The sequence below is a fragment of the Pseudonaja textilis genome, chromosome 3 (assembly GCF_049901715.1).
Source record: "Pseudonaja textilis isolate UNSWEBS1 chromosome 3, rPseTex1.2, whole genome shotgun sequence".
NCBI classification, from domain to species: domain Eukaryota; kingdom Metazoa; phylum Chordata; class Lepidosauria; order Squamata; family Elapidae; genus Pseudonaja; species Pseudonaja textilis.
The window spans coordinates 112,647,819-112,660,009 of record NC_141992.1 but is presented as its reverse complement, the minus strand read 5'-3'; the positions used below and the strand labels follow the sequence as shown (position 1 = coordinate 112,660,009).

At 47.8% G+C, this 12,191-nt stretch overlaps 1 protein-coding gene across 2 annotated transcripts; it reads left to right on the top strand.

The window, feature by feature from the left end:
* Positions 1-1,233: 1,233 nt before the first annotated feature.
* THBD (thrombomodulin) lies at positions 1,234-6,354 on the top strand. 2 transcript variants are annotated; one of them, XM_087930651.1, is made up of 2 exons: positions 1,273-2,360; positions 6,024-6,354. In XM_087930651.1, the coding sequence occupies exons 1-2, from the start codon at positions 1,463-1,465 to the stop codon at positions 6,113-6,115; spliced, it is 990 nt and encodes a 329-aa protein (XP_087786777.1). In that variant the 5' UTR covers positions 1,273-1,462; the 3' UTR covers positions 6,116-6,354. The 2 variants fall into 2 exon arrangements, with proteins under 2 accessions (XP_026556688.2, XP_087786777.1); XM_026700903.2 differs by lacking the exon at positions 6,024-6,354 and having other exon boundaries at positions 1,234-4,917.
* The last annotated feature ends 5,837 nt before the right edge of the window (positions 6,355-12,191 follow it).

Below are 12,191 nucleotides of genomic sequence, written 5' to 3'. Positions count from 1 at the left end.
TAGGCAGGCGGGCGGGGAGGGCGACCGGGTGGGAGGCGTGGCCAGCCAGAACTTACTTCCGGTTCAGTGACCCATGCCAAATTCTTGCTACCGGCTGGCCCAATCCGGTGCGAACCGGCTGAATACCACCACTGCCCCTAGTCCTTCTTCTCATTAAACTAGGCATATCCAATTCCTGCAACTGTTTTTCAATTTTAGCTTCCAGTCCCCTAGTCATCTTAGTTGCGCTTCTCTGTACTTTTTCTAGAGTCTCAACATCTTTTTTTACATTGTGGTGACCAAAACTGTATGCAGTAGTGGGGTGTCAAATTCACGGAGTCGTGGTGGCGTCATGTGACGTATCGTGACTTTTTTCCTCTTTGCTAAACCAGGTGTGGGCGTGGCCAGCCCGTGACGCATCCGGCCCATGGGCCGTGAGTTTGACAGCCCTGCGAGGGTGCTTATCTGAAAGCTGTGTATTTCAGATGGGGCCTAAGCAGTGTTTACCTATTTGTTGCCTTGGGAACAGATCTTCCCTCTCTCCACCAAAGTCAATCTCTTTACTCTCTACAGGTGACATGATCACTGAATAAATATACAGTATCAAATACATAAGCATAATCTATTTAATTTCTGCCATAACATTTTGGGAGATATTTGAGCGAACTGGTGTGTTCAAGCAGCAGTTTGGTGAGTTTGAATGCAGAATAAACAGAGTTCCTTTGTTGTCACAAGAAGATTTTCTAGGATTTTATAATACTGTTAAGACTAAGGCACCTACAGTGCTCTATAGGCACATTATCTTTCAATTATTGGCTTTTCCATTTTGAGCACTCAAGTTTATTGGACATCTTCTGCTCTCCACATCTAAAACCCTCAGAAAACTTTCTTTTGGAAGCAGCTGCAGCAGCAACCACAGAGAACATGCCAGAACCGAGCAAATGCCTCAGCCAGGAAAGGACTTCCACACCCCCAGGACATTTAAAGGACAGGGGTTGCAACTTGGTGCCAGGCTTGGACAAAGATTGCCTTTGGTTCCATGCAGTTGCTGGCAGTGAGTGGTCAGATGCTACTTTAAGAAGTGGGGAGCCCAACTAAAGATCCAAAAGAAAGCTAGCTAACTTCGTGGCTGCAATCTAGCATTCGGCTGCTGACAGCAGCCACTTCTTCGGACCGAGAAGGATCGGGTGGAAGCCTCAATTTCCTGCGCCGATAGTCGAGGAAATGGAGGCGGGGCTGGCTGGCTTCCCTTCTCAGCGCTGCATCCAGCTGGGTGTGAGCGTGTGAGACTCTGACTCTGCTCCAGTGGGAGATCTCCTCCTGGGCGGGCGGTGCTTCCCTTATTTCTCCCGCTTTTCTCCCCTCCTCCTCTCGCTTCCCCTCGCGTGGAAGGCGCTATAAATGCTGGGGCCGCCTGAACGGGAAGCGACGACGGGGCACCCCGGTTTCACTCGAAGAGCGCTCGCCGTCATCGCCTGCTAACATGTGGTTCCTCCTAGTGGCGATGGGCAGCCTGAGAGCGGGGCTGGCGTCGCCCGTACCGTCTCCGGCGCCGATCCCTTTAGGCGCGCAGTGCCTGGGCTCCGCCTGCTTCGGTTTATTCGGCACTTCCCTGAGTTTCGGCGAGGCGGGCGGCGTGTGCGAGGAAGGCGGCGGACACCTCATGACGGTCCGCTCCACGGTGGCGGCCGAGGCCATAGCGCTGCTATTGCTGCGCGACCTCCGTGGCAGCGCCTGGCTAGGTTTGCGCCTGCCCGAGAACCGCTGCGTCGAGCCGGCGAAACGCCTGCGGGGATTTCAGTGGGTCACCGGCGACGAGTGGACGGACTTCGACGCTTGGGAGAGCAACGGGTCCGACCCAAAAGTGCCCACCTGCGGCCCCACGTGCGTGGCGGTGACTCGCCAACTGAAGTGGCAGGAGCGCGCCTGCAACGCCTCCGCCGAAGCCGTCCTCTGCGAGTACAGCTATCCGAACGGGACCTGCGGGCCCCTGACGGACGCCTTCGCGGTCACTTACCTCACGCCCTTCGGCGCCCAGGAGAGCGATCTGGTGGCCTCTCCGCCGGGCACTACGGCGGAGTTGCCGAGCTTGGGCGCCCTCCTGGAGTGTCGCGCGCAGGGCAGCAACGGGACTTTCCAGTGGGGTTCAGCCACGCCTGGCGCCTGGGATTGCCAGTTGCAAAATGGGGGCTGTGCCGACCAGTGTCGTTTGGACGAGCAAGGGAGACCCTACTGCGCTTGCCCGGAAGACAAGAGGTTGTCGGAGGACCAACGGAGCTGTTGGTACCCCTGTGCCAGTTTAGGATGCCAGCAGCATTGTGAGCCTCAGGGTGACTCTGGAGTCTGCATGTGCTTTGAGGGTTATAAGCTGGATTCCGATGGTAAGAGCTGCTTGGACATCGATGACTGTCAGGCCACACCAGGGCTTTGTGAACAGGTGTGCATTAACACCCAGGGCGGATTTGAGTGCCGCTGCTGGCAAGGCTACAGTCTGATAAAGGACAAATGCCTTCCAGACAAATGGGGGTGCTTTGATTTAACGTGTGAACATGAGTGCAACCTTGTTAATGGAGAGTATAAATGCACATGTTTTGAGGGATATACTCCAGACCCCAAAAGTCCTAATAAGTGTCTCCTAGTCTGTGACCAGGCTGAATGCCCTGCACAATGTGACCCACACACTCTAGATATATGCTATTGTCCGGAAAACTTTATCTTGGATGGGAAAACAGATGGTATGAAAGTATGCATAGACATCAATGAGTGTGAGTCTGAATTCTGTGGTCCCCTGGAGTGCATAAATACACCTGGCAGTTACAGCTGCATCTGTCCTGATGGACGTATTCAAGAAGCCAACAGCTTCTGTGAGCAGCCATCAGAAGAACCAGAGGAGTTTTCAGGTCAAACTGAAATTTATCCCAAATCAACTGTTCCTCCTTCCTTTGCCCCACCAAAGGATGGCAGGAGTCAAGGGACATTGGCTGCAATCATTGTTAGCGTCACCCTTACGGTTGTGATGTTGGTAGTTATTATCTGCTACCTGGTGAAGAAACGCTATGCTGCACAAAGCATATCGGACTACAAATCTCAGCAGTCTCAAAGTGGTGTGGCACTTCAGCATGTTAGTCCAACGTGTGACTCTTCCAGACAGAAAATATAGGAAACATTCATTTTGGAAGGAGAAAAGAGACAGTAATTTTAAAAACTGCAAAGAATTGTTTGTGAATTTGGGGGTAGGGGGGAGTCCTATGCAGATGCTGTTTAATTCATAACTGCCTGCATGAACTCTGAAGTAACATTTTTCTTTCATTTCCTGAGAGTTCATTGTCATGCCATGAGAGCATTGTTAGTATTTGACACTGACTTATAATGTGAATCCCATGTGTGCACAGAAATGAAGTTTGGGATGCATTTATGTAGGACTTCAGTTCTACTACTACTTTTTTCCAAATGCAACTTGATTGGTCTGTTCTTTGTTGTATAGACGTAACGCTGCCTGTGTTGAAGATCAAGATCAAATGAACTGGGAGGGATATTAAACTTCTACAAGTATTTTTTCTGGGAGCTTCCACTGTTATATATATATATTTCTAATTCACAGCTTTCACCTTGTTACTGGACAACAATTCTATGTAACAGTCTTGACATAGTCTCTGTGAACATTGAAGGAGTTAGCTATCCGCCCGTGCTAAATTATCCATTTAAGTTTAACTATTATGCAGCCCCATTCTCCTCCTGGTTCCCCCCCCCCCTTTTTTTTTAAATTTTTGGTTACAGATTTTGGCTTGGGAGAATTTAGCTTTTCATTAGGCATTCAGTTCGTAATACAAACTTTCTGTGTTCTCAAAGTAGTTTTGAGTACTTGCTGCTATAAGCTACAACTACTTTATTGCGATGTTGTTCCTTTTTTCCATGTGTGACTTTCCTTTGTCTTCATCTCATTTTCATCTTATTCTATTTGTTTCACAGAGGATTTCTCGTAATTGAAAAATATGTGACATACCAGTTTGCACTTTGGACACTTTTATTTAACTGGATTAAATTCCTTTCTTTCATGTTTTGTTTTAATATAAAATGTTCACCAGTTTTAAAGGAAGCCTTTCAGATTTTCAGTACTGTATTGGAAAGAGTTGGAGAATGACATTTTAATGCCTTCATTTGAGAGACTTTCATTTTTATTTAAGACAATAAGCATGATAAAAAAGGACTTTAAACATTGTCAAGCAAATTTTATCTAATCAGCCCAGAAACAAAATCCAGCTAAATCCAGCCCTTTGCATTGATTTCAGGTGCAAAGTGTAACCAGAGGCTAAAAGTTAAAAGTAATATCTGATGAGTTTTATCATAATTGATAATAATTATGAAATAATTCTTTCAGAGATGCGATTTCACCACTGAAGTATCTTATTGAGAGTTTGCAAAAAATGTTACAGGCATTTGTTGAATACTATAGCCATGTCTTCCTGAAGGAATTTTATTACTTCTAGCATCACCCAACTTTTAGTGAAGCAATATAAAGTTTATTCTTATTACGGTGTTACCAGCAGAGAAACAACTGGATAAAAATGTAAGGGGCTATGAATCATTAGTAAGGAAATATCATTGTGGCTATTAATTGGTTAATACAGTTCCAATGTGGTATTTTTAACACTTTAAAATGTGGCTCTTTTAATAAATGGAAGCGAATGATATAGTTTATAAGTAAATGTTTTATGTATGTATATATTTATAGAAAATATGCTGTAAAGTTATTTTTCCATCTTAGGTAAATTAAAATGTCCATCCTATAAAATTTGCAGCATGATCTCTTTGATGTACTAAATATATGTTGTGCTTCAAGCATCTCCTTATTTTGTCTGGATTTCCAGATTTTTATGGTAGGTTTATTGAACCTCAAGGATAACGTTGCAAGTATGAAATAAAGCTATATTAGCTTCATGCCTATCCTTCATTCAAGTTATATTAAACTTATTTGAAAAAAACACAATTTACACATGTACTATGTACTGTGCTCCTGTTTCTGTTAAAATTAAATAAACATTTACAAGGTTGCACAAGAGAACAGAATGATCAACAAAGATAACTTAGAATTAAAATTAACTACTGGATTAATTTTAATCAGTTCAGTAATGAAGATCATTTTTGGCTAGATATTTGTGAAGTGAGCATACTTACTAAGTGTTTTGTTATTTCAGGAAATGCATGTATATTATCAGGAAATTACATATTACAGTGACATTCTGACCATAAATAAAGTGTGATTTTTTTTATATAAATAATGCGTAATATCAGTGTAACAGCTGATGTAATATAACAGGTATGGATTTAAAAAAAAATTAAAAATTAAAACAATGAAGAAACTATTAACATTAGCATTTAAATGACTATAGGTAGTATATAGCAAAGTCATAGCTATAAAGAAATATACATTTAGAACTTAGGTACAGTAATCCTAAACTAATTTAAGAATGGGCAAGATATTTATAGAATTAATAATAGATTGGTAAACATAAAATGTTGATTGTTACCTTATAATAGAATTTTGAATAGTCTCTAGTTTAACTAAGTTGCGTAACTACTTAACTAACATTCAAAACCTTTGCATGTTCCTTGGTTTAAATGCCACCTTGCACATCTCCTTCAGCTAGTTTATACTGTATGTAGCTGATGATCCTAAAAGGTCAATATAATTATGAGAGTGTATTTATAGTATTATGCTTATGGAATTCTATTTAATCTACTTTTGTTTTTCAAACTTTTCTAAGTGAATATGTGAGCCTTGGTTTCTCAAACTATAAATCTATCTAATTAAAATGGTACATGTCTTAGAAATTGATAGTAATAAATATTAAATTGATCTCTTAATAGAGGCCACCCACTAATGAATTATAAACTGGACATTAACCTGTTTCATTATGTACAGATTATTCTCAAATCATTTGAATTTACTGTTATGTAAGCTTTCTGTGTTCCAATAACTCTGAGTGAGATGGATTAGAGAGAATTAATGATTACATTCATTTTTTGGTCCTTTCCCCTTCTAGGGGGAAAAGCAGAAAAAGACAAGATTCATATTAAGGCTTGCAAATCTGCTGCTGATTTCAGAACATGCTGGGAAAGAGGGACTCGTTTCTAGTTGGCCCTGAAATGAATACAAATCTGAAATAAAAATGAAGACAACACAGAAAATTACAATGTGTTGTAAAGGTGAAGAATATACAGGGAACAAGCATACAGAGTCTATTTAAAAAAAAACATACTAATGACCCATTTCAATATTCTGAATTCATTATATCAAATTCAGTAAGTCTTACTCGCAAGAAAATAAGCCAACACTGCAGCATTGGCTTGCTTCACATAATAAAACACAGATAATGGTGAAGGACCCAACATAGTATGCCTTGCATACAAATAATGCTGAACTTACAACTGTAATGGAGCTTGCCCATTCTCCATAGAGCTGCTGCGAGCATCCAGAGTGGCAGGTGCTCCAGTCTCGGCTCTCACAGGCTGAGCTTGAATTGAGGAACGCTCCTCCCCATCACGTGGTCCCTCGTAGCGTTCCCCAGTTTTAGCTCAGCCTCGTGACAGTCAGGCTGTGTTTCTCAGAGCTCTTGGCCGACTCAAGATTTCTCTTAGGATTTCTTCTCCAGGTTGGACCTTTTAATTTGAGTTATTCCTGTGCAGTTACCTTGGGGTCTATAGCTCCCTAGGGGAGTTCCCCCTCCTGGGGGGGGTTCTTATCTTTTCCTTTTGGACAGAATTCCAGCACTTCGCCTTGCTGGTGCCCCCCCTCGCCTACCGCTGAGCGCTGTTTCGTTCCTACCTTCGATTGGTTGTTTCCCCCCCACTGAACGCCCATAACCAGGGGAGATCTATCTACCCCCTGTTCCTCCCGTTTTCAGGCCCTCATAGGCCTCCTTCCATGCCGGGAGAGTAATCCGCCGCTGATAGCCCCTCTTGCAACTCGCGGCCGCCATTTTGGGTGCCGCTTGGCATCCGCCATGTTGGGCGCGGCCTCGTGGCCAGCCGCCATTTTGGGGGCTTTTCTAACAGTGCAACCAGGCTGCGTTGATAAATTGTCTCACTAGGCAGATCCCCGGGGACTGCTTAAAACCGTTGCTCGTTCCCTCAGGGTCTTTTCGAGGGTTCCCGAGCCTTCACAAGGTCCGTTGGCTCTGCAGCCATTTTTCAGCTGGCGAGGTAGCAGCGCTTTTTCAAACCCCACCCCCCCCCAGTCTTCGTCTGGGGAGGCAGCTGCTGTAGGCCATCATATTTTTTCTCAGGCCTGGCGTTCATTTCGGCTGATTGATTTACCATCTGTACCTTACAACTGCTGCTCCCTCCTTCCGGAGCAACTCAAAGTGCACTAATAAGAGTAGCAAATGAAACCGAAAGGGCAATAGGCCCAATTTCTTCATATATCTCAATTTCATTCCGTTTAAAAAAAAAAAAAACAAAGAAGAAAAGAAGAAAAAAGAAAATGATTAATGATTAAATGATTAAATTCAACGAAATATATATATATATATATATATATATATATATAAATTTCACTAAAAGGGGGGTGTGAAATAACTGTTGTGATACCCAGCCTTTGGTGTAGGTCGCAATCAGACGAGCCAACCGTCTCTTACTAACTTTAAATAATTTTTTTCCAGCTTTTTTTCCAGATGGCAGATGACAATTCTTCACGTGGACCTTCTCTGAAGGCCAAATCCAAAACACATTACCTGCGCAAACAGGCACAGGAGACCTCCAAAGCCTCACAGAAGGATGCCCTCAGACGCCACAAGGCATTGGAGAGGGAAATAGACAGGCGGTCTAGAGAGTCAGGCTCCATGCCTCTGGCCCTCCCCCCCTGCCACGCCCTCAACCTCCCCCCAAGCCCCCCTCCTCCTCCCTCGCCTACTCAATCTTCGGCCTCGGTGCCTAGACAAGCTCCTGAAGCTACTTTCACCCCCACTGCTGCTGGCTTGCGCCAGGAGGAACCAGAGGAAGATTCCATGGTCGAAATCCCTGAGAAAATGAGATCCTGGATGGAGTTTGCCATCCGCCAGGGAATCGCGCAAGGTCTCCTGCAGATGGCCGGTCCAGCCCCTCGGCCTGCGGCCTCTGAAGTCCAGGCTCCATCCATCAGATCTCTCCCCAGATCGGATGCTTCACATGGTCAGGTACTCTCCCAGAGGAAACTGCCTCTCTCTCATGGGGTAGAGGAGGAGGAGCAGGAACACGATCAAGGGGACCCGATTCATTTCGGGGAAGAGGAGGACCTTGATTTGGGGTCCATAATCTATAGCGAACCCCTCTTGGGGGCAGACCCAATGGAGGGGGAGATGTCAGGGGATGAAGGCCTCACCCCAGAACAGCCCACCTTTGTGGGGTTGTTCAAGCCACATCTGTTCAGGTCCATCCTTTTCAAGGCCAAAAATATCTCCGGCCTGATCTCCCAGCCTCCCCCTGAACCCGCAGCCTCGGGGGGGGGGCATGACTCCATCTTTAGTCAGCCAGTAGTAGAGACCGAGGTCATTCCGGTCGCACCTATCTTTTCCGATCTGGTTTCCAAGCAACTGGCCTCTACAGGGGCGCCTCCAGCCCCCTCCAGTCAGGACAAACGCTTTTTCAACCTTGACCCTGACTTCTCTCTCCTCTAAGACCCCCCCACGGTTGACGAACCCATCATGGGCTTGGCTTCTTCCTCGACCCCTAGCGATGCTCTAGAGGCCCTGAAACCAGAAGACAAGCGACCTGAGCTGGCCTTATGCCGAGCCCACCAATCCGATGCCTGGGCCATTAGATCGGCCACGGCCGCATCTTTCTTCACCAGATCCTCAATCAGATGGCTCCGCCAGCTAAAGCAACATGTCCCCGCGTCCAATCTCAGGGCGCATCAGGACATTGCGAAGCTCACGGCCGCGGCCAAGTTCTCGGCCGACGCCACTTATCAGGCTGTGAAATTCTCCACCAGAGCCATATCCTCGCAGGTCACAGCTCGCCGCTTGCTCTGGCTCCGTCACTGGCAAGCGGACATTAAAAACAAGGTGAAATTGGCATCCGCTCCCATTTCGGGAGGTAAATTATTTGGTCCGGTCCTTGATCCCTTGCTGGTTGAGAGTCGTAACAAGCGCAAATACCTCCCCTCTCTTTTTCGGAGGTCCGACTCCAGAGCCTCCCCCCTTTCGACGAGGATCCTTTTGTTCCTCCTTCCAGACCTCCTTTCCCCCCAGATACCAGAGATCTCCCTCCTACTGGCCGCCCCCATAACAAGATCGGGCCGAGTCCGCCGAGAGGTCCAGAAGGGGTGGCTCCTATAAAAGGCCCTTCCGGGATCTGGGAGCTGGCCCTTTTGGTGCTCCAGATAACTTAACCCTCTCCCTCCCCATCGGTGGCTGTCTCAAGTACTTCGCCAACCGATGGGAGGCCTCTACTACTGATGCATGGGTCAGGGACACAGTCCGTTTTGGCCTTGCCCTTGAGTTCCAGTCCCCCACTCCTGACTTCTTCATGTCCTCCCCACTCTCCAAAGACCCTGCCAAGCAGGCCCTCATGGAGGCTGCCATCAGTCACCTCCTCGACATAAAAGCTATTCAACCCGTCCCCGTCGCTCAATAAGGACGAGGTTTCTATTCCCATCTGTTTGTAGTGCCCAAGCACTCGGGGGGTTGGAGGGCTATCTTAGACTTAAAAAGACTGAATCGTTTTCTGTCTCCCCGCAAATTCAAAATGCACACGTTACAATCAATACTCCTAGGAACCAGACGAGGGGACTGGCTCACTTCAATTGACCTCTCAGAGGCGTACTTGCACATCGCAATTCGACCCTCTCACTACAAGTTTCTACGCTTCTCCTATAACAAACAACACTTCCAGTATGTCGCGCTTCCCTTTGGACTGTCCTCCGCTCCCAGGGCCTTCACCAAGGTCTTGGCGGCCCTGGCAGCCCACCTTAGATCCCTCCCAGTCTGTCTCCACTGCTACCTGGATGACATCCTCATCCAGTCCTCCTCAAAAGATCAGGCAGAGAGAGACACCAAACTCACTCTTGCTGCCCTTCAGGACCACGGGTTTCTGATAAATTGGAAAAAAAGTCACCTTTCCCCTTCTACCCGGCTAACCCATCTTGGGGCGGTGACTGACACTGTTCAGGAGCTGGTCTTCCTGTCCCCAGAAAGACTCCTTAGCATTCAAAAATCTATTAATCTTATTAGGCGTGCAAAAAAGGTTTCTCTGTTAGACTTGTCAAAATTGCTAGGCAAGTTGGTTTCATGTATCTCTGTTATTCGTTGGGCCCGTTTTCACACCAGGTCCCTTCAATGGTTCCTGCTTCCGTATCAGCGATCAGGAAGGAGCAACTCAAGGCTCCTGGTCAGAGTCCTTCCAAGAGTCCTCACATCCCTCCTCTGGTGGACCAGACCGGCCATCAACAAGGGCCACTACTTCAAAGAGCCCAACTGGCTGACCCTTACCACAAACGTGAGCCTGTTCGGATGGGGCGCTCACGTCCACTCTCTCTCGTCCCAGGGCAGATGGTCGACAACAGAACGACTCTGCAACATAAATTGGTTGGAGCTCCACGCCGTTTACCTGGCACTTCACAGTTTCCTACCTCAGGTATGCAGGCGCCACATCCTGGTCCTTACAGACAACGTCACGGCCAAAGCCCATATCAATAGGCAAGGGGGCACCCAATCGATACGGCTCATGAGAGAGGCCGAACGCCTGTGCCGATGGGCGGAAGCAAACCTGTCATCCATCAAAGCAGACCATATCTCGGGGGCTTTAAACATCCAAGCAGATTGGCTCAGCAGAGCCACCCTAGACCAAGTGGAATGGCGTCTCCACCCATCCCTATTCAGGGAGGCAGCCTCAATCTTCGGCCTTCCCAAGGTGAACCTCTTTGCATCCCTTCTCAACGCCCAGCTACCAAGGTTCTTCTCCAGGTGCCCCTCTCACGGGGTGGAGAACCACAACGCCCTGCGTTGCTTCTGGCCCCCAGGGCTTCTTTATGCCTCCCCCCCGGCCCTTATCCCCAGGGTCATCCACAAACTAATCCTGGAGCAAGCGGAAATTCTTCTGGTGGCCCCCTATTGGCCCAGACGTCCGTGATTTGCAGACCTCCTCAACCTCTCAGTGGCCCCCCCTGGAGGATCCCCCCTGACAAGATTTCTCTGTCCCAGGGCCCACTTGCACATCCGAAACCCCAATGGCTCCAATTAGCTGTCTGGAGGTTGAGCGGGACCGCTTAAGGAGGGAGAAGTTCTCCAGCCAGGTCATAGACACCATTCTGGCAGCCAGACGGCCCTTGACCACACGAATATACAACGCCACGTGGGTTGCCTTTCGTAATTGGTCCCACAAACTCCAGATCAATCCCCGCTCTCCCTCCATTGCACAGGTCCTGGATTTTCTTCAAGAGGGCCTTAACAAGGGACTATCCCCTAACACCTTAAGACGGCAGGTCGTGGCCCTGGCAACCGTTATTCCCACCGGTAGTGGGGGTTCCCTCTCTCATCACCCCCATATCCGGGCCTTCCTTAAGGGAGCTTCCAATCTGCGCCCCTCAGCTGTCCACCACTATCCCACCTGGGATCTCAATAGGGTCCTCGTTTCCCTCACCAAGCCTCCCTTCGAACCCATCAGGGACGCCTCCCTCCAATTCCTGACACTCAAAACTGTGTTTCTCGTGGCTATCACATCTGCTCGCCGGATTTCAGAGATAGCAGCCCTGTCCATCAGAAAGGATTTATGCGTGTTCCATTTGGATAGGGTTGTTCTCCGACCTGACCCCACCTTCCTACCCAAGATTAACTCAGCTTTTTACAGAGTTCAGGAGCTCATCCTCCCAAATTTCTGCCCTAGAACCTCCTGGGAAAGGGAGAGACAGTGGCACACTCGTGATATGCGGCGCGCCCTAAGGATCTACATCAGACGCACCCAGCCGTTCCGGAAGTCAGAGGCATTATTTCTGTCTTTCCAACCCAAGTCGCTCGGTCACAAAGTGTCACCTACCACTGTTGGCCGCTGGATTAGGGCCGCCATTTCTAAGGCATACCAGACACAGGCCCTACCTGTTCCCCCCGGCATAACTGCGCACTCCACCAGGAGCACGGCTACCTCGGCCGCATGGGCCACGCAAGCTTCAATAACTGACATCTGCCGGGCTGCCACCTGGGCATCCCCGTCCCCTTTTATCAGGCATTACAAAATCGATG